The sequence below is a fragment of the Heterodontus francisci genome, chromosome 2, assembly GCF_036365525.1.
Source record: "Heterodontus francisci isolate sHetFra1 chromosome 2, sHetFra1.hap1, whole genome shotgun sequence".
NCBI classification, from domain to species: Eukaryota; Metazoa; Chordata; class Chondrichthyes; order Heterodontiformes; family Heterodontidae; genus Heterodontus; species Heterodontus francisci.
Window position 1 is genome coordinate 83,481,415 of NC_090372.1, and position 23,324 is coordinate 83,504,738.

The 23,324-nt window shown below is 44.8% G+C and overlaps 1 protein-coding gene across 5 annotated transcripts in view; it reads left to right on the forward strand.

The window, feature by feature from the left end:
- nek10 (NIMA-related kinase 10) overlaps positions 1-23,324 on the forward strand; it is a 485,577-nt gene that overhangs the window by 407,565 nt on the left and 54,688 nt on the right. For all 5 annotated transcript variants that reach the window (XM_068059792.1, XM_068059804.1, XM_068059810.1 and 2 more), the window contains one exon: positions 16,008-16,136. In XM_068059792.1, coding sequence (XP_067915893.1) covers positions 16,008-16,136 — 129 coding nt within the window. The remainder of the gene's footprint in view (positions 1-16,007; positions 16,137-23,324) is intronic.

The following is a 23,324-nucleotide window of genomic DNA, read 5'->3' on the forward strand; positions in this document are numbered from 1 at the left end:
CCTGACCATGGCACCATGATACAGGAAGCCATTCAAGTGGAGGGAGAAAGAAGGAATGTAGTGGTAATAGGGAACAGTATAGTTAGGGGGATTGACACTGTACTCTGCAGCTAACAGCGAGAGTCCAGACGACTATGTTGCCTACCCGGTGCCAGGGTACGGGACATCTACTAAGGGCTGGAGAGGAACATATGGTGGGAGAGGGAGCATCCAGTCGTTGTGGTCCATGTAGGTACCAATGGTATAGGCAGGACAAGGAAAGAGGTTCGACATAGTCAGTATAAGGAACTAGGTACCAAATTCAGAAGCAGAACCTCAAAGGTAATAATCTCTGGATTATTACCTGAGCCACGTGCAAATTGGCATAAGGCAAATAAGATTAGAGAAATTAATGCGTGGCTCAAGGACTGATGTGGTAGAAGTGGGTTCGTGGGGCACTGGCACCAGTACTGGGAAAAGTGGTGGCTGTACCATTGGGATGGTCTATACCTGAACTGTGTTGAGGCGGGCTCTGTATCTGAATGCACGTAGCATTCGAAACAAAACAGATGAACTGAGAGCACAAATAGAAATAAATAAGTACGATCTGATAGCCATTACAGAGACATGGCTGCAGGACGACATAGCTTGGGACCTGAATCTTGAAGGATACAGGGCATTTAGGAAGAACAGGAAGCTAGGAAAAGGCGGAGGGGTAGCTCTGGTAATTAATGATGGTATTAGCGCAATAGAGAGGGATGACTTAAGTTCAGGAGACAAGGTTGTAGAAGAAGTTTGGGTAGAGGTGAGAAATCATAAAGGCAAGAAGTCACTTGTGGGAGTAGTGTACAGGCCACCTAACGTTAACTAAACTGTAGGACGGGTATAAAGTAAGAAATAATGGCAGCTTGTCAGAAAGGTACAGCGTTAATTATGGGGGATTTTAATCGACATATAGACTGGAAAAATCAGATGGGCAGAAGTAGCCTAGATGAGGAGTACATAGAATGTTTTTGGGATAATTTCTTGGAACAATATGTTCTGGAGCCAACCAGAGAGCAGGCTATACTAGACCTGGTATTGTGCAATGAGATAGGATTAATTAATGACCTCATAGTTAAGGTGCCCCTAGGTAGCAGCGATTATAATATGATTGAATTTTACATTCAGTTTGAGGGAGAGAAGAGTGGATCCAAGACTAGTACTTTACACTTAAATAAGGGCAATTATGAGGGCGTGAAAGGAGAGCTAGCTAAAGTGAACTGGCAAAACAGGTTAAGGGATAGGTTAAGGGATGTGGTCTCCTCTACATTGGGGAGACTAAACTCAGACTGGGTGACTGCTTTGCGGAACACCTCCACTCAGTCCGCAATCAGGACCCCGAGCTTCCGGTGGCTTGCCATTTTAACAATCCCCCCTACTCTCATGCTCACATGTCTGTCCTGGGATTGCTGCAGTGTTCCAGTGAACATCAACACAAGCTCAAGGAACAGCATCTCATTTACCGATTAGGCACACGACAGCCTGCCAGACTGAACATTGAGTTCAATAATTTTAGAGCATGACGGGCCCCCCATTTAATTTTATTTTTAGCTATTTTTTTCTTTTTCCTTTTTTTTATATATATTTTTTGTGTTTATTTTATTTTATTTCAACTTAGTTTGTTCAGTTTGCCTTCCCACTGTTTTTTTCATGTTTGCACTTGAGGCTATTCAATTTTCAGTCCATTAACACCCTATCTGTACTAATGCTTTGTCTTTCAACACGCCATTAACATATCTTTGCTCCGTGACCTTCTGGTCAGCTATTCTGTGACCTTGTCCTATTTACACCTTCTCCTTTGTTATCTCTTGCCCCACCCCTACTTTACTTGCTTATCACCTTTTACATTTCTAATATTTGCCACTTCTGAAGAAGGGTCACTGACCTGAAACATTAACTCTGCTTCTCTCTCCACAGATGCTGCCAGACCTGCTGAGTGTTTCCAGCATTTCTTGTTTTTATTTCAGATTTCCAGCATTCGCAGTATTTTGCTTTTAATTAAGGGTTAGGTCAATGGAGATGCAGTGGCAGACATTGAACAGAATATAAAAAACAGCAAAGAATGACTAAAAGATTGATAGGGAAGGTAATATTAGAGTATGAGAGAAAGCTAGCTAGAAATACAAAGACAGATAGTAAGTGTTTCTATAGATATTTCAAAAAGAAAAGAGTTTACAAAGTGAGCGTTGATTCTATAGAAGGTCAGTCTGGGGACTTCATAATGGATAATAAGGAGATAGCAGTTGAATTGAACAGATATTTTGCATGGTCTTCACTTTAGAGGATACAAGTAACATCCTGGTATTAGCTGTAAGTCAGGGAATGGAAGGGAGGGAGGAACTCAAGAAAATTACATTCACCAGGGAAGTGGTACTGAACAAATTGTTGGAGCTGCAGGCTGACAAGTCCCTGGGTCTGATGAACTTCATCCTAGGGTGTTAAAAGAAGTGGCTTGTGAGATAGCTGATGTGTTAGTTTTCATTTTCCAAAATTCCCGAGATTCAGGGGAGGTTCCGTTAGATTGGAAAATAGCGAATGTAACTCCTTTATTCAAAAAGGGAGGGAGACAGAAAGCAGGAAACTACAGGCTAGTTAGCTTCACATCTGTCTTAGGGAAAATGTTAGAAGCTATTATTAAAGATGTTATAGCAGGGCATTTAGAAAAATTCAAGGTAATCAGGCAGAGCCAACATGGTTTTGTGAAAGGGAAATCATGTTTAACCACTTTATTGGAGTCCTTTGAGGGAGTTACATGTGCTGTGGATAAAGGGGAATCGGTGGATGTACAGTACTTAGATTTCCAGAAGACATTTGATAAGGTGCCACATCAAACGTCATTGTGAAAAATAAAAGCTCATGGTGTAAGGGGTAACATATTGGCATGGATAGAAGATTGGCTAGCTAACAGGAAACAGAATAGGCTTATATGGGTCATTTTCTGGTTGGCAAGATGTAACAATTGGTGTGCCACAGGGATCTGTGGTGGGGCGTCAACTTTTTACAATTTATGTAAATGACTTTGATGAAAGGACCGAAGGTATGGTTGCTAAATTTACTGATGACACAAAGCTAGTTAGGAAAGTTAATTGTGAAGAGGGCATAAGGGGGCTACAAAGGGATATAAATAGGTTAAGTGAGTGGGCAAAGACCTGGCAAATGGAGTATAATGTGGGAAATTGTCCACTTTGGCAGGAAGAATAAAAAAGAAGCATATTATCTAAATGGTGAGAGATTGCAGAGCTCTGAGATGCAGAGGGATCTGGGTGTCCTAGTGCATGAATCGCAAAAGGTTAGTATGCAGGTACAGCACATAATTTGGAAAGCTAATAGAATGTTAACGTTTATTGCCAGGGGAATTGAATGCAAAAGTAGGGAGGTTATGCTTCAGCTATACAGGGCATTGGTGAGACCACATCTGGAGTACTGTGTACAGTACTGATCTCCTTATTTAAGGAAGGATGTAAATGCATTGGAGGCAGTACAGAGAAGGTTTACTAGACTAATACCTGGAATGGGTGGGCTGTCTTACGAGGAAAGATTGGACAGGCTCGGTTTGTATCCGCTGGAATTTAGAAGAGTAAGAGGCGACTTGATTGAAACATATAAGATCCTGAGGGGTCTTGACAGGGTGGATGTGGAAAGAATGTTCCCCCTTGTGGGAGAATCTAGAACTATGGGTCACTGTTTAAAAATAAGGGGTCGCCCATTTAAGACAGATGAGGAGAATTTGTTTTCTCTCAGAGAGTTGTGAGTCTTTGGAATTCTCTTCCTCAAAAGGCAGTGGAAGCAGAGTCTTTGAATATTTTTAAGGCAAAGGTAGATAGATTCTTGATTAGCAAGGGAGTAGAAGGTTATCGGGGGTAGGTGGAAATGTGGATTAATCAGCTCAGCCATGAACTTATTGAATGGCGGAGCAAGCTCGAGATGCCGAGTGGCCTACTCCTGCTCCTAATTCATATGTTCATATAAGGTTTAGATTAGTAATGCAGAAATGCAAGGAATGATAAAAAGTATCACATCTATATTGGCTAATTTCAATGCGATGAGAATGGATCTAGCCGGGAGAAAATGGAACCAAAGACTGACAGGATAAACTGTAATGGAACAATGGGTTATCTTTAAGGAAGAAATGCATCAGGTATTGGCTAGGTACATTCCACAAGGATGAAAGGTAGGGGAACCAAAAACAGGGCTCCTTGGATGACAAAGGAGATAGAGATTATGATGAAACAAAACAAAAGGGTGTATGATGTATATCAAGTGAATTTGTTAAGTGAGAACCAGGTCAAATGTAATAGGTTGAGAGGGGATACAAGGGACAGGATTTCACAAAGCTGCTGGTATCGGGCTCAGTGGTGGTGGGGGGTTGGGGGGGGGTGGTCAGAAGCGTATTCCAGCAGTGGCCCACCACACAGCCCAACACTGGGCGGGCGTGGCCTGATCTTCCCGCCAGTGGCGGTGAAGCTCTGTGGCTGCTCCCCCGCCCCCCCCCCCCCCACTGCGGGACCACGGGACCTGGATTAAAATATTCAAATCAGCAGAATGCATACATTTAAATAAAACTGGCTCCCATCTGACCATTGGGCTGCGATCTTCTGAGTAGCGGCCAGCACTCACGGCCCTTCACTTCCCTGTCTGAGGAAAGCAGGTACTGCAGTGGCGGGGAAGGTGGAAACTTAAGATTTTTAGTGCGGGGTGGGGGTGGGGGCAATGGGGTCAAATTTACATCATTTGCATGGGGGATGATGGGAAGGGGTTCGGTTTGGGGGCAGAGGGAAGGTCAAGTGTGGAAGCTAAGTGCTATGGCGGGGGAGAGGGCAAATAATGAATTTTATTATTATTGGGGGTGGGAAAGGGGCGGCAGATTTTAAATCAGTACAGTTGGGGGGTATAACTTTATAAATTTAAATTAGCCAGCAAGGCTTTAAAAATGGCGCCACGCCTGCACACGGACAGCTGATGCTATTGCTGGCGTCGGAGAGCCCTCCCAACTTCACGTGATTGGCAAGGGAGGAGCGGCCTGATCGGCATATTACTGTGGGCCGCTGCAAGGAAGATTGTGGCGGCGTGCGCGCTTGCGGGCCGCTATTTTTTCACCTGCTACCGCTCCTTGCGGCGGGTGCACAAAATTCAGCCCAAGGTATTCAGGAAAGATAGGAAAGGGAAAAAAGGGGGAGGGCTGGCGGTATTGATTAAGGAGAACATTGCAGTGCTGGAGAATAAGGATGTCCCAGAGGGGTCGAGGACAGAATCAATTTGGCTAGAGCTAAGGAACAAAAAAGGTGCTGTTACATTGCTCGGTGTTGTCTAGAGGCCAACAACCAGTGGGAAGGACGTGGAGAAACAAATTTGCAAGGAAATTACAGGGAGGTAGAAATATTATAGGGTAGTTCGAATGGGCACTTTAATTATCCAAACATTGACTGGGATAGTAGTAGTGTAAAGGGCAGTGAGGGGCAAGAGCTCCTAGCGTGTGTTCAGGAAAATTTTCTACAGCGGTATGTTTCTAGTCCAACGAGAAAGGAGGCAGTGCGAGACCTGGTTCTTGGGAATGAGGTGAGCCAAGTGGATCAAGTATCAGTCAGAGATCATTTAGGGGACAGTGATCATTGTATCATAAGGTTTAGGCTGACTATGGAAAAGGACAAAAAACAATACAGAGTAAGAATAATTAACTGGGGGAAAGCCAACTTCAATGGGTTAAGAACGAAGCTGCGGCGAATAAATTGGAGTCAATTGGCAGAAACAGAATACTTTTTAAAAGGTGTGAAACTTGTAAGTGTCGATGTTCAAAGAGACTTGGGTGTGCTTGTACAAGGAATGCAGAAAGTGAACATGCAGGTACAGCAAGCAATTAGGAAGGCAAAAAGCCTTTTGGCGTTTATTGCAAGGGGATTGGAGTACAGGAATAAGGAAGTATTGCTACAATTGTACAGGGTTTTGGTAAGACCACATCTGGAATACTGTGTGCTGTTTTGGTCTCCACATTTAAGAAAGGATATACTTGCAATGGAGGCAGTGCAGTGAAGGTTCACTATTAGTCCTTGGGATGAGGGGGTAGTCCTATGATGAGAGACTAAGTAAATTGGGCCTGTATTCTCTGGAGTTTAGAAGAATGAGAGGTGATCTCATTGAAACGTATAAGATTCTAAAGGGGCTGGATAGGGTAGATACTGAGAGATTATTTCCGCTTGTTGGGGAATCTAAAACATGGGGGCACAGTTTCAGGATAAGGAGCCAATCATTTAGGACTGAGATGAGGAGAAATTACTTTATTCAAAGGGTTGTGAATCCTTGGAATTCTCTACCCCAAAGGGTTGTGGATACTCCATCGGTGAATACATTTAAGGCTGGGAGAGACAGATTTTTGGTCTCTCAAGGAATCAGAGGGTATGGCGAGCAGGTGGGAAAGTGGAGTTGAATCCTAAGATTAGCCATGATCATTTTGAATGGCGGAGCAGGCTCAATGAGCTATATCGTCTACTCCTGCTCCTATTTCTTGTGTTCTTGTAAAGGTTGGCAGGAAAAGAGGTAGCTGAACAATGGGCTACCTTCAAAAAAGAGATAATTCGGCACAGTCAAGGTATGTTCCCTCGAAGGGGAAAGGTAGGGTAAACAAATCCAGAGCTCCCTGAATGACAAAAGAGGTAGAAACTAAGATAAAGAAGATAAAGTGTGCTTATGACAGATCATGGGTAGAAAATACTATTGAGAACCATGCTGAATATAGAAGGTCCAGAGGGGAAGTGAAAAAGCAAATAAGAGAAGCAAAGAGAGAGCACGAAAGACTGGCCACTAACATTAAAGGGAAACCCAAAGTTTTCTATAGACATATAAATAGTAAAAGGGTGGTAAAAGGAGGAGTTGGGCTAATTAGGAACCGTAAATGGGATTTACGCATGGAGGCAGAGGGCATAGCTGAGGTATTAAATGAATACTTTGTATCTATCTTTACCAAGGAAGAAGATGCAACCCTGGCAATGGTGAAAGAGAAGGTAATTTAGACACTGGAGGGTTTTAAATTGATAAGCAGGACATGTTAGATAGGCTGTCAGTCCTTAAAGTGGATAAAGCACCAGGAGCAGATGAGATGCATCCAAGGATACTGAGGGTCGGAATTGCAGAGGTACTGGCCATAATTTTTCAGTGTTCCTTAGACTCAGGGGTGGTGCCAGAAGACTAGAGAATTGCAAATGTTACACCCTTGTTCAAAAAAGGGCATAAAGATAAACCCAGCAACTACAGGCCAGTCAGTTTAACTTTGGTGGTGGGGAAACTTCTAGAAAAATTCAGGACAGAATTAATAGTCACATGGGGAAATGCAGGTTAATTAAGGAAAGCCAACATGGATTTCTTAAGGGAAAATCAAGTTTGATGAACTTGCTGGAGTTTTTTGAGGAGGTAACAGAGAGGGTTGATAAGGGCAATGCAGTTGATGAGGTGGACATGGACTTTCAAAAGGCGTTTGATACAGTGCCACACAACATACGTGTGAGCAAAATTATAGCTCAGAGAATAAAAGGGATGGTAGTAACATGGATACGGAATATGGAGGAAGGTTTGTAGTGGAGTTCCTGATATATTAATGACCTAGACCTTGGTGTACAGGGCACAATTTCAAAGTTTGCGGATGATATGAAACTTGGAAGCATTGTGAACTGTGAGGAGGATGGTGTGGTACTGCAAATGGACATAGACAAGTTGGTAGAATGGGTGGGTAGGTGGCAGATGAAGTTCAATGCAGAGAAATGTGAAGTGATTCATTTTGGTGGAAGAACATGGAGAGACAATATAAAATAAAGGGTACAATTCTAAAGTGGCTGCAGGAGCAGAGGGACCTGGGTGTATATGTGCATAAGTCATTGAAGGTGGCAGGACAGATTGAGAGTGCGGTTAATAAGCATACAGTATCCTGGCTTTATTAATAGGGGCATAGAGTAAAAGAGCAAGGAAGTTATGTTGAACTTATATAAGACACTAGTTCGGCCTCAGCTGGAGTATTGCGTCCTGTTCTGGGAATCACACTTTAGGAAAGATGTGAGGGCATTGGTGAGTGTACAGAAAAGATTCATGAGAATGGTTCCAGGGATGAGGAACTTCAGTTATGAAGATAAATGGGAGGTTGGGACTGTTTTCCTTGCAGAAGAGAAGGCTGAGAGGTGATTTGATAGAGGTATTCAAAATCATGAGGGAGTTTGGACAGAGTAGATAGGGAGAAACTGTGCCCACCCGTGAAAGGATCGAGAACAAGAGGGCACAGATTTAAAGTAATGGGTAACAGAAGCAAAAGCGACATGAGGAAAACCTTTTTCACGCAGTGAGTGGTTAAGGTCTCTAATGTGCTGCCTGAGAGTGTGGAGGAGGCAGGTTCATTTGAAGCATTCTAAAGGGAATTAGACTATTACATGAAAAGGAAGAATGTGCAGGGTTACAGGGAGAAGGCGGTGGAATAGCACTAAATGAATTGCTCTTTCGGGGAGCTGGTGCAGACATGAAGGGCTGAATGGCCTCCTTCTGCACCGTAACAATTTTGTGATTCTGGGAGGTGATGAGGAAAATAAGACTGGCAAAGAGAGAATATGAGAATAGAATGGCAGTCAAAATAAAAGGGAACCCAAAAATCTTCTACCGGCATGTAAATAGTAAGAGGTGGAGTGGGTCCTATTAGAGACAAAGAGAGTAATATATGCTTAGAGGCACAGGGCAAGGCTGGAATACTTAATGACTATTTTGTATCGATGTTTACTGAGGAAGAGGAATCTGACAAAGTATCAGGAGAGGCAGAGAGAGTAGAGGCAATGGATAGGGTAAAAATTCAGAGGGATGAGGTACTGGAATGTCTGGCTATGCTTAGGTTAGATAAGTCACCTGGTATGGATGGCTTGCATCCAGGTTGCTAAACTCTGTGCCATGTTTTTTTTTTCCAAAATATACTTTATTCATAAAAATCTGTAAAAATTACATTGCCAAACAGTTTCCAAACAGCACGAAAAAATACAAACATTGCAAAAGAGATCAGTTTCTTTCAATAATGTCATGAGTTTCTTCCCAACCCTTCCGTTTCACAATTGTCATGTCAATTACAGTTTTACATTTGCAGCAATTGAGAATATTAACGATACAGTTCGAGGGGCTTCCCATGGTTCCAGCCCCTCAGTCCAGCTTGGTGGGGGAACCTTACACTGTGGTCTTTCCCCATTGAGCCTTTGCTGCGGCTGCCCCAAGCTTTAGTGCGTCCCTCAGCACGTAGTCCTGGACCTTGGAATGTGCCAGTCTGCAACATTTGGTGTTGGACAATTCTTTGCGCTGGGAGACCAGCAAGTTTCGGGCAGACCAAAGGGCGTCTTTCACCGAATTGATAGTCCTCCAGCAGCAGTTGATGTTTGTCTCGGTGTGCGTCCCTGGGAACAGCCCTTAGAGCACAGACTCCTGTGTTACAGAGCTGCTTGGGATGAACCTTGACAAAAACCACTGCATCTCTTTCCACACCTGCTTTGCAAAGGCACATTCCAGGAGGAGGTGGGCGACCGTCTCTTCCCCACCACAGCCAACGCGGGGGCACTGTGCGGAGGGGGCGAGACTTCGGGTGTGCATGAAGGATCTGACGGGGAGGGCCCTTCTCACCACCAGCCAAGCTACGTCTTGGTGCTTGTTTGAAAGTTCTGGTGATGAGGCATTCCGCCAAATGACTTTGACGGTCTGCTCGGGGAACCATCCGACAGGATCCACCGTTTCCTTTTCCCGTAGGGCCTTGAGGACATTCCGTGCAGACCACTGCCTGATGGACCGGTGGTCAAAGGTGTTTTTCCGCAGAAACTGCTCCACGAAGGATAGGTGGTACGGCGCCGCCCAACTGCATGGTGCGTTCCGCGGCAATGTGACCAGGCCCATCCTTCGCAACACCGGGGACAGATAGAACCTCAGCACGTAGTGACACTTGGAGTTTGCGTACTGGGGATCTACACATAGCTTGATGCAGCCGCCATGTTGTGCCATCATTTAGACTTCTTTTTGCTCACACCCTCTCATGCAAACAGTTCCAGAACCTGCTGCAGCCAGAATGCGCCTCACCTTTAAGTGGTGCTAACCTCTCACAATTTTGCATCTTCTTCTCAGGCAAGCAGCTACTCAGCAGTTCACTTAGCACTGGCTGCATGCAATAATCATTTAAATGAGCTGCCAGCATGATGATTGCGTGCTGCCTGCATCAAAAACAACGGGCGCAAGTTAATCACACAACATGATCCTTGTGCCCATTTGCGTGCCTTATCGAGTTTCGTGGCTGTTGTTTTTAAACAGGCATCATGACTTCCATGACTTGATTACCTGTTGCTGTTCAATGTCAAAAATATATCCTATGCATATAAGATAAAGACTAATAATTTCGAGACATGAGTTCAAATCTGACCATGGCAGCTGGGGAATTTAAATTCTGTTAATTAAATAAATCTTGAATAGTATCAGTAGTGGTGGCCATGCAACTCCTGGATTGTTGTACAAAACCTTCTGGTTCCCTAATGCCCTTTATGGAAGGTAATCTGTCATCCTTACCTGATGTGGCCTATATGTCACTCCAGACCCACAGCAATGTGATTGATTCTTAACTGCCCTCTGATGGCCTCGCAAGCCACTCTGTTGTTTCAAACCACTCCAAAAAGCAATTGGAATAAAACTGGAAGGATGACTGGGCATTGACCTAGAGGATACGACAAAGGCACACCCAGCCCAGTCGACCCTACATAGTCCTCCTCACTAACATCTGGGATTTATGCCAAAATTGGGAGAGCTGTCTGACAGACTAGTCAAGCAACAGCCTGACATAGTCATTGTCATAGATTCATGCCTTTCAACCAACATCCCAGACTCCTCCATCATGATTCCTGGATATGAAATGTCCCATTACCAGGACAGACCCTCCAGAGGTGGCAGCACAGTGGTATACAGTGGGGAAAGAGTCGCCTTGGGAGTCCTCAACATTGACTCCATGAAGTCTCATGGCTTCAGGTCAAACATGGGCAAGGAAACCTCCTGCTGATTACGGCTTACTGGCCTCCCCCAGCTGATGAATGAGTACTCCTCAATTTTGAACACTACTTGGAAGAAGCACTCAGTGTAGTAAGGGTGCAGAATGTACTCTGAATGGGGGACTTCAATGGCCATCACCAAGAATGGCCCAGTAGTACCACTACAACTGACCGAGCTGGCCAAGTCCTGACAGACATAGCTGCCTGGCTGGGCCTGAAGCAGGTGGTGAGAGAACCAACATGAGCAAAACCGTTACTTGTCCTCCCCAATCTACCTGACATAGATACATGTGTCCATGACAATATTGGTAGGAGTGACCACCAGATAGACCTGTGGGGATATGGAGACAAAGTCCCATCTTCACATTGAAGACAGGCTGCATGGTATTGTGTGGCATAACCACTGTACTAAATCAAATCGATTCAGAACAGATCTAGCAGCTCAAAACTGGGCATCCATGAGGTGCTGTGGGCCATCAGCAGCAGCAAAATTGTATACCACCGCAATCTGTAACCTGCTGATCCAGCATATCTCTCTCTCTAACCTGGTTTAATGAAGAGTGTAAAAGAACATGCCAGGAGCAGCACGTGCCAGACGTAACAATGAGGTGCCAACCTGGTGAAGCTACAACAGAAATACTACATCTGTGCTAAACAGTGGAAGCAACGTGCTATTTACAGAGCTAAGTGATCCCACATGGATGGTGCAGGACAATTAAACAACTAGTGAGAGGAGGAGGCTCCATGAACAACCCCGTCCTCAATGATGGCAGAGCCCAGCACTTGAATGCAAATGACAAGGCTGAAGCATTTGCAACCATCTTGAGGTCCCCAGCATCACAGATCCCAGTCTCCAAACAATGTAATTCACTCTACATGATATCAAGAAATGGTTGAGGATGCTGTGTACAACTAAGACTATGGGCCCTGACAACATCCTGACTAAAGTACTGAAGACTTGTGTTCATAACTAGCAGTGACCCTAGCCAAACTGTTCCAGTGCAGCTATACCACTGGCATCTACCGAACAATGTGGAAAATTGCCCAGGCATGTCCTGTCCACAAAAAAACCTACTCTCAATCATCAAGTGGCACTTACTCAGCAACAACATGGTCACCGATGCTCAGTTTGGGTTCTGCCAGGACCACCCGGCTCCAGACCTCATTAAAGCTTTGATCCAAACATGAGCAAATGAGAAGAATTCCAGAGGCAGCATTTAACTGCATGGCAGCAAGGAGCCCTACAAAAATTGAAGTTAATGGGAATCAAGGGGAAACTCTCCACTGCCTGGAGTCATACCTAGCACAAAGGAAGAAGCTTGTGGTTGTTGAGACCAGTCATCTCAGCCCAAGGGCATTATTTCAGGCATTCCTCAGGGCAGTGTCCTATGCCCAACCATCTTCAACTGCTTCATCAATGACCTTCCTTCCAACATAAGGTCAGAAGTGGGGATGTTTGCTGATAATTGCACAATGTTCAGTTCCATTCACAGCTCCTCAAATAATAAAGCAGTCATGTCCACATGCAACAAGACCTTGTCAAAATCCAGGCTTAGGCTTATAAGTGGAAAGTAACATTCGTGCCAGGCAGTGATCATATTCAACAAGAGAGAGTCTGAGCAACTTGGCTTGACATTCAATGACATTGCCATTGCTGAATCCCCTACCATCAGCATCCTGGGGCGGGTGGGAGGAGGGGGTGTTCACCATTGATTAGGAACTTAACTGAGCTTGCCACATAAATATTATGGCTACAGGAGCAGGTCAGAGGTTGGTTATTTTGCAGCCAGTGACTTACCTCTTGATTTCCCAAATTCCACCATCTCCAAAGCACTAGTCAGGATAGAATACTCTCCACTTGCCAGCACTCAAGATGCTCGGCACCATCCTGGAAGAAGCAGCCTGCTTGAATGGCCATCCATCACCTTGAACACTCACTCGCTCCACCACTGGCATAGTGTGGTTGCAGTGTGTACCATCTACAAGATGCACTGCAGCAACTCACCAAGGCTCCTTCGACAGCACCTTCCAAACCCGTGACCTCTACCAACTAGAAGAACAAGGGCAGCAGATGCATGGGAACACCACCACCTGCAAGTTCCCCTCCAAGCCACACACCGTCCTGACTTGGAAATATATTGCCGTTCTTTCAATGTCGCTGGGTCAAAATCCTGGAACTCCCAACCGAACAGCACTGTTGTAGTACCTTCACCACACAGATTGCAGTGGTTGAAGAGGGTGGCTCACCACCACCTTCTCAAGGTCAATTTGGAATGGGCAATAAATGCAGCCTTGCCAGCAAAGCCCACATCTCATGAATGAATAAAACAAAAGATACTTCAGGCGATAGAGAAAAGGACCTCAAAACAATACACTAAGACAGCGGAGTAGAGGACATAGCTTCAAGCTTTGAAGGGCAATTTAGGACAGGTGTCAAGAAGAACTTATTTACACAGAAGGTGATCAATGGCTAGTACAGGTTATGGGAGGAGCGGTTAACATTAGGACACTGCAGCATTTAACAACAACTAGATTTTTATAAAGAAATGACAATAGGATTGAAAAATCTACTTGACTTCATCCTCACCAATCTACCTGTCACAGATGCACCTGTCCATGACAGTATTGGTAGGAGTGACCACCGCACAGTCCTTGTGAAGACAAAGTCCCATCTTGATCTTAGATGCTGGAAGGTGGGATTAGATTGGGCGGCTCGTGTTTTCAGCCAGCACAGCCACGATGGGCAGAATGGCCTCCTTCTGTGCCATAACTTTTCTATGGTTTCTATGGTTTCATGCTAAGGGCACCGTCCATTGTGTTGTGTGGCACTATCATTGTGCTAAATAGAATAGATTAAGAATGGATCTAGGAGCTCAAAACTGGGCATCCATGAGGCATTATGGGCCATCAGCAGCAGCAGAATTGTATTCAACCACAATCTGTAACCTCTACCACCTAGAAGGACATGGGCAGCAGACCCCTCTCTTGACATTGTTCATCATTAATTACTTCTCTATGAACTAATTTTGGGTGTTTACTATGTTAAAACACAAAATAAATGCACACAGTTGCTAATATGAATGGGTTTGATAGAACATTGATTCCACTAGTCTAATCAAATGCATTATTTTCTTTAAAAATGTAGCTCTCAAAAAAAAGATTCTTCCAGGTATTCTATGCCCCAAAAGGCTCAAATATAATAGTGATGGCCTAAGGTCAATTATTTACTATTTTTATAATCTACAATGGGCTGTATACATGGCACTGCTGAATAACACTGTTAGCAATCAATTTTTGTTGAGTTATTAGTACAATCTATCCAAGGATTTCCAATATTATTTTAAAACTTGGAGCACAGTGTAACTTAATTTTGGCATACTCAACTAACTTGACAAAAATTCAAACAGAAGTAGCGATGGTCTTATCTACATTATTTTCTGACAACAGGTGCCAATGTTGTTTGAAAGTTTTCTCTTTAAAATCAATTTTTTGATAGACTTCAGCTGCAGCATAATGAATATTTCTGAGACATTGAAAATACAGTGAAAAATTACAGTTAATGGCAATGTTGAATAATTGGGTAAAAAAGGATTAAGTCAATATTTTTTCAACAGTTTAATGCATGTACACTGGGAACTAATAACAATATAGCTGAAATGTTAACCTTAAAGGAGTGATTTTCCTTAATTGTGTTGCTGATAGTGGAATAGCTAATGGACAAATATTTTTTTAAATCTTTTTCTTGCCAATATTCAACTCTTCCTTCCTAAAAACTTTGCTATATCTTTCTATGATGTCAATTACTCTCCAACAGCTCATCCAAATGAATATTATTCATGTCAGCAGTATGTTTTGGAAGGCTATATGACGATGGGTGGATGAAACAGTGGAGACAAGTCTGATCCTTTTGCCACCTAAGGTGCAGCAGGGGGTCACTGCATAAGAGAGCAGGGGCCATGACAGTTTTTCCCTTTTCCCCTCTCTAACCCATAGGCACTACTGCTGCCTCCACTGAGATCAACTAACACACACAATGGAACAAACCAGGATATTACGAGTTTGTATGGTCCAGCTACTCACTGAATAAATTGGCTGAGCTGTCAGAGCAGTCCCGTAAATTGATCTTTCATTCATCAAACTCTACTGTTCTGTCAGAATTTTTAGGGTTCTTTGCTTTCTAAGTGTTGTGAGCTGACTACAGTTACATACTGATGCACACTTGCAATCGCAGTACATTCAACAGACTGCCGTTGGAAATGTCACAACTGAAGTAAGTTCACCATTCGATCTATAATTCCAGCTAATCTGGAGTGCAATGTAACCTATTGTGTTAACATACAAAATTGGGCAAAGCTAAGTTCCACTGATGACCTCGTGATTAAAGGCAATTTGGTGCCAAGCTGTACTGATGAGAAATTCCCAGGTTCAGTTCCTACGCTGTGATGTGAGCTGACCTTAGCTAATTTGGCAGTAGGGAGCAAAACATTAGCCCTTGCACTGTAGAGAGGAAAAAATTACCCAATCTTGATCACTATGCAGTCTTACTGTGTCTTCGCACTTTCCTTTCTATAAGGCTACACATGCCTTGACATTATCATTGTATTTGATATGCAGTGACTAATGCTAAAAAGTGCCCATGTGTGAACATTAGTTAAGGACAGGATCTGGCACAATTTTGATGCCCTCTGTGGTTGTGTCCTGTAATCAGGCCTAGATTTTCATTTTTATTTTGAAATTAATGAGTCAATACCAGCATTGAAATAACAAGTCAGCAAATTTAAGAGTAACCACTTGGGTGAGGTACTGGAGCATGTAACAACATCAGTAATACTGTATAATAAATTCTCAATTTATTATATATAAATATATCAATCCTTTTTCATAAATAGCTTGAAATTATTTGATCTGTTAGCAGATACAGTTGAGAATTGTTAATCAAATCCACAATCTTATGTTTTACAGGTCATAGTTCTTCTAATTTGTTTAGCCATGGACAATTGCATCAATCACCATCCAGAGCAGAAGGAACGCAACTTAGCAACAGTCTTCAATCATATTCTCTTGAAAGCTCTGGCTGCCTTGATATAACAGGTGCTATTCTTTTGTGATGGTGTTTTCACAACTATCTATTACCATGATAAATAAAGTGTTCAGATTAAATTTGTCTCTTTGAGAACCAAGTCTTTTGTTGTGTTCAAAGAAGGAAAAATGTTTCAAACCAACTATTATCTTGGGAGTCACAAAGGTGACTTGAAATTTGGCACATGCACAATAGGTAGATTTCATCTTCCGACAGTGAAGACAATTTACTCTACTCACGTTTCCTTAGCCTTAAAATATATTCTCCAAATATAACTAGTTCACCAAATATAGGTATATCGTTGACATTTCCATCATACAACAGCCACCTATAACACTCATAGTAATCTCAGATATAAATCTTACTTGCAGCTGCTGTAAGTAGCATCATTTACAAACTGATACTTCGTTATTTAAAGAGTGTTCATGTTTACAATTATGCTTGAAAATTATTTACCTAGTTATCTCAGTTTATTTGCCCATTTTCTTCCCTCCTTTCATGACAGCACTAACACTTCAGAGGAAAAGGGTTGTAATTACACTGGTGCCTACGGCCCTTTGTTCCTTCATCTAAATAGCAATTCTTTATGTCTAAGCATAGACAGTGATTGGTCTCATATTTAAGCCACTGAAGTCTATACACTGTGCATTTTTCAGCAGGCATTGTTGGACAATGATTGCAGTGATCATTGGGTCATTTCTCATTGATCACAGATATTTGCTCTCTCCAGTCCAGGGGACTGAAGCCATTTGGTGTGGAAAAGAAGAATGTGGTTTCTTGTCAGGGTGGAGGGCTATAATGATGTCAGAACATAGGAATAGGCGAAGGCCATTTAGTCCATCGAGCCTGTTCGGCCATTCAGTAAGATCATGGCTGATCTGTGACCTAACTCCATATACCCTCCTTTGCCCGATATCCCTTAATACCTTTGGCTAACAGAAATCTATCAATCCCAATTTAAAAATTAACAATTGATCGAGCATCATTGACGTTTATGGAAGAGAGTTCCAAACTTCTACCACACTTTGTGTGAAGAAATGCTTCCTAATTTCACTCCTGAAAGGTCTGGCTCTAATTTTTAGACTATGCTGTCTAGTCCTAGCCTCCCCAGCTAGCAGAAATAGTTTCTCCCAATCTACCCTATCAATTCCCCCGCATATCTTGAAAACTTGGATCAAATCACCCCTTGTCCTACTAAATTTCTAAATTCCAGTGAATACAACTCTAGTTTGTTTACTCTCTCCTCGTAATTTAACGCTGGAATCCAGATATCATTCTAGTAAATCTACACTGTACTCCCTCCAAGACAAATATATCCTTCCTAAGGTGTGGTGCCCAGAACTGCTCGCACTACTCCAGGTGTGGTCTAAACAGGGCTTTGTATAGCTGAAGCATGACTTCTGGTCCTTGTATTCTGTTACTCTAGATATAAAGGCCAACATTCCATTAGCCTTTTTGATTATTTTCTGTACCTGTTCATGGCATTTTAATGATCTGTGTGCCAAGACTCCCAAGTCGCTTTGGACTTCTACTGTTTCTAGCTTTTCATCATTTAGAAAGTACTCTGTTCTATCCTTTTTAGTTTCAAAGTGAATGACCTCACATCTGCCAGTTGCCACAGTTTTACCCATTCACCTAATCTATTAACATCTCTTTGTAATTTTACACTTCCATTTACACTGTTTACAGTAGCACTTATATTTGTGTCATGGGCAAATTTGGGTATCTCTCTTTTTTATCCCATCATCTAAGTTGTTAATAAATACAGTGAATAGTTCAGGCCCCAACACAATCCTTGCGGGACACCATGGGCTGAATTTTGAAAGGTCACTGGGTGCAGGAGTGATTTTTTTTATTTTTTCATGGGATGTGGGCGTCACTGGCCAGGCCAGCATTTATTGCCCATCCCTAATTGCCCTTGCGAAGGTGGTGGTGAGCTGCCTTCTTGAATTGCTGCATTCCATGCGGGGTAGGTACACCCACAGTGCTGTTAGGAAGGGAGTTCCAGGATTTTGACCCAGTGACAGTGAAGGAACGGTGATATAGTTCCAAGTCAGGATGGTGTGTGGCTTGGAAAGGAACTTGCAGGTGGTGGTGTTCCCACCCATCTGATGCCCTTGCCCTTCTAGTTGGTAGAGATCGCAGATTTGGAAGGTGCTGCCTGAGTCGCCTTGGTGCGTTGCTGCAGTGCATCTTGTAGATTGTACACACTGCTGCCACTGTGCATCGGTGCTGAAGGGAGTGAATGTTTTTGGACTGGATGCCAATCAAGCGGGCTGCTTTGTCCTGGATGGTGTCGAGCTCCTTGAGTATCGTTGGAGCTGCACCCATCCAGGCAAGTGGAGAATATTCCATCACATTCCTGACTTGTGCCTTGTAGATGGTGGACAGGCTTTGGGGAATCAGGGGGTGAGTTCTTGCCGCAGGATTCCTAGCCTCTGACCTGCTTTTGTATCCAAGGTATTTATATGGCTACTCCAGTTCAGTTTCTAATCAATAACGCCCTGGATGTTAATAGTGTGGGATTCAGCAATTGTAATGCCGTTGAATGTCAAGGGGAGATGTTCAGATGGTCATTGCCTGGCACTTGTGTGGCGTGACTGTTATTTGCCACTTATCAGCCCACGCCTGGATATTGTCCAGGTCTTGCTGAATTTCTACATGGACTGCTTCAATATCTGGGGAGTTGTGAATGGTGCTGAACATGGTGCAATCATCAGCGAACATCCTCACTTCTGACCTTATGATTGAAGGAAGGTCATTGATGAAGCAGCTGAAGATGGTTGGGCCTAGGACACTACCCTGAGGAACTCCTGCAGTGATGACCTGGACTGAGATGGTTGACCTCCGACAACCACAATCATCTTCCTTTGCGCTAGGTACGATTCCAACCAGGGTATTGTTAATGCCATACTTGGTCAAATGCTGCCTCCATGTAAGGGCAGTCACTCTCACCTTACCTCTTGAGTTCAGCTCTTTTGTCCATGTTTGAACCAAGGCTGTAATGAGGTCAGGAGCCGAGTGGCACTGGTAGAACCCAAACTGAGTGTCACCGAGCAGGTTATTGCTAAGCAAGTGCCACTTGATAGCACTGTCAATGACACCTTCCATCACTTTACTGATGATCAAGAGTAGACTGATGGGGCGGTAATTGGCCGGGTTGGATTTGTCCTGCTTTTTGTGTACAGGACATATCTGGGCAATTTTCCACATTGCCAGGTAGATGCCAGTATTGTAGCTATACTGGAACAGCTTGGCTAGTGGCACGGCAAGTTCTGGAGCACAGGTCTTCAGTACTATTGCTGGAATGTTGTCAGGGCCCATAGCCTTTGCAGTATCCAGTGCCTTCATTCGTTTCTTGATATCACGTGGAGTGAATCGAATTGGCTGAAGACTGGCATCTGTGATGCTGGGGACTTCAGGGGGAGGCCAAGATGGATCATCCACTTGGCACTTCTGGCTGTAGATTGTTGCAAATGCTTCAGCCTTATCTCTTGCACTGATGTGCTGGTCTCTCCTATCATTGAGGATGGGGATATTTGTGGAGCCACCTCCTCCTGTTATTTGTTTAATTATCCACCCCATTCACAACTGGATGTGGCAGGACTGCAGAGCTTTGATCTAATCCGTTGCAAGTGCAAGTACGATTTAAAAATTGTGCTCTCGGAGGTCAGCGCTGGGTCCCATCACCTCCAGAACGCGAAGCAGTTTTGAAAGGGAGCGAGGGAACGGGAAGCCTACATGCCTCCAATTAATTGGATGTTGAACTCATTGAAGAGCTCGTTGAAAGGCTTGTCAGGAGCATGTGTGAGTTTCAATAGAAGCGCTCGGGAAAACGCAATATCTGGAATACACCAGGGTGTCGAAGTCGTGGACACTGAGGGAGGGCCATGAGGACTATTGGACGGGCTGTTTAACATATTGTCGAAGCCCAGAATAAAGCTCACATGCTAAAACTGTGCCATAGAATAGCCGTTGCTGCATTTGGCAGTGGTGAGTGGTAGGAATCTAGATAGAGACATGATGCCGCTGGCATCACTTGGGCAGTCGGCAACCTGGTGAGCGAAAGTGCACGAGGAGTTGAGAAGGGAACAGGCTACCCTGACCTTGGACAGAGCAGCCAGGATGAACTTCAACAGATGCACCCTCCTGTACAGGAGGAGCGTAGAGGAGCACCGCAGGGGAGGCTGCAGGAGGAAGAAGGTGCTACCCAAGACATCGGGTCTGCCAGCCAAGTGTCAGCTACCTGAAAATGACAGAGTGCCAGTGCTGCAGGAGGCTGTGCCTATCCAGACAGATGGGCTCAGACATTTGTGCTCTGATCCACAATGACCTGAGACTTCGCAGCCCCTATGGCAGTCCCTTCACTGCAGCTGTCAAAGTCACCGTCGCCCTGAATTTTTATGCAACCAGGTTGTTTCAGGGATCAACTGTGGGCATAGGTAGCATCTCGCAATCAGCAGCTCGTCCCGCCATCAGGTAGGTCACGGATGCCATATTCCAGAGGGCAGGGGACTATGTCCACTTTGACATGGTTGGGCCAGTGCAGGCACAGAATGCTTTGGGCTTTGCTGCCGTCGATGGATTCCCTCAGGTCCAGGGGGTCATCGCCTGCACCCACGTAAGCATTAAGGCACCGAAAGACCAGCCAGTCAGATTCCTGAACAGAAAGTGATACCACTCATTGAATGTCCAGCTGATCTGTGACCACAGAAAGTGAATCTTGCAGGTCTGTGCCTGGTTCCCAGGCAGCTGCCATGATTCCTTTATCCTGTGAAACTTCCAGGTGCCACACCTCTTTGGACCTACATTCAGACTCCGTGGGTGGCTGCTGGAAAATTAGGGTTATCCCCTAAAGAAATGGCTGCTGATGTCCATCTGCTACCCAGAAATGGATGGAGAGAGGTGCTACAACCAGAACCATCTCCTAGCACAGACATGCATTGAACAGGCCATTGGCCTCTTGAAGATGTGCTTACATTGTCTTGACCTGCAGGTTGTGCTTCTCATATCGTGGTCATTTGCTGTGCCTTGCACAACATGACAATACAAAGAGGTCTGGAGCTGGATAAAGAGGAGGACCTGGAGTGCCACTACACCTCAAAGGAGAACTGGGAGGAGGAAGAAGAGGATGAAGAGGAATTGGAAGGGATCACTCCAGAAGTGGCCAGCACCCAGGCATTGGAGGATGCCTGCAATACCGTCCCAGGATGACCTGCAGGCTGGCATGGCCACAATGGCCACGCTGATTCGGCAGTATTTTACCTGATCGCGTCTGAGCCCTTATGACCAATGATCCCAGAACACACCTTCCAGCATGGGGAGCTATCATTCTTCAATGACCCATATCTGTGAAATCCCATTGCCAGCCATGACCATGGAGAATGAGATTTCGACTGCCAACATTCTCCAACATCACAGCAATCCCAGGCCCCTATGGCCCCCATCCCACCCCACAAAAGTCCATCCCCTCTTTGACATGAACCATCAATCATACATATCAAATTGATAACATAACCAAGTGATATTGTAATGAAAACAAAAGAGCAGACAAATGTGGACAACAGCAGCAGCACCCAGGTGACCCAATAAGTGAAAGCACCTTCCTCTCCCTACCACTTCTATGGGGTGCTCCCCCATGGCAGAAGATGAGGTGGAGGCAGCCTACTCCCTAGTCTGTGCCTCTGGCTGAGATGCCCGTGGCTTCCGTCCTCGTCTTGGAGGTGCCCTTGGGAGATCCTTCACAAACTGCTGTGCCTGCATTGTGGCAGGGGCAGCCTCTGTCACAGGGCCTTGGCACACAGATGCTTCCTGAGTCGGAGGGGGTGAGGGGCCAATGGGTGATGCCGGTGCCCCCGAGGGGTGGCCCCTTCAGCTGCTGCTTCGACTGCCTCAGCCTTTTCTTGGAGCCCTTGGATCTCAGCGCAATCAGCGACACTGAGTGGTCTGTGCTACAGAGAGTCTCATTGTTTCTGTGTACATCAACACACTGCTCTTGCACCCACTCAGAGTGGTGCTGCATATGGCTGTCCAAGAGATTGCCCAATCTCCCAATGGAGGAGCTCATGCAGTTGAATCAATGAGTCATGACAGAGCACATTCACTGCATGGACTCCTCCATTGCCTGCCCATGGCTCCTCAAGGCCTCAGGGAACTCTGACAAAAGGGAACTTATCTGCCTCTGGTTCTCGAGGAAGACTTTCCTTCTTTGTAATACCTGAGGCCCAGCATCTTTACCCGGCACAGCATCACTGTGTTTGTCCTATGTTCTCCGAGGGTGACTGCCCACAGCTGACTCTGCCTCACCCTCCTCCTCCTATTCACGCATGATGAGATTCAGCTAGCGCTCCCCTTTCTCCACTACTTTGGAGCCCAACTGAAGTGATTGTATCCGCGCTGGTGGAAGGTGGCCGAGGTATGATGTGACGGTGCTGTTTCCATTGTGACTCCCCCCCCCCACCAAGGAAGGCGGCGATAATTGTGCTTATGCACTCTGCTTCCCCTTTGCAGCTGGTCCTGTGGGAAACACAAGAAGGTGAAAATGAGAACTCATCCTACTCAACAAGTGCCTCAGCACAACCATCCCCTTAGATGACAGTGGTCAAAGAGCCACAACACATATTCACCTCAGGTTAGAGCTATCAAATGACCCTGCTATTAGCAGCTTCCCATCTTGCCAACCCCACTGACTAGCATGTTGGCACCCTGGCAATCTCCAGCACTGCCTCCTCCATTGGGGTCAGAGTGTGGAGTTCAGCCACACCATCACCCGTTCAAGTAATTTCTGTGCGTTGTGGGCTCTTTTCCTGAAGGATGAGGGGAGAATGATTCATGAGTCAACTGCCCTCATAGAGATACAGCCCTTCAGCCCACCAAGTCTGTGCCGACCAATAACCACCCATTTATACTAATCCTACATTAATCCCATATTCCCTACCACATCCCCACCATTCTCTTACCACCTACCTACTCTAGGGGCAATTTACAATGGCCAATTTACCTATCAACCTGTAAGTCTTTGGCTGTGGGAGGAAACCAGAGTACCTGGCAGAAACCCACGCGGTCACAGGGAGAACTTGCAAACTCCGCACAGGTAATACCCAGAACCGAATCCGGGTTGCTGGAGCTGTGAGGCTGCAGTGCTAACCACTGCGCCACTGTGCTGCCTCTTCTAGCCTGACATACAAATGAACTGCTGT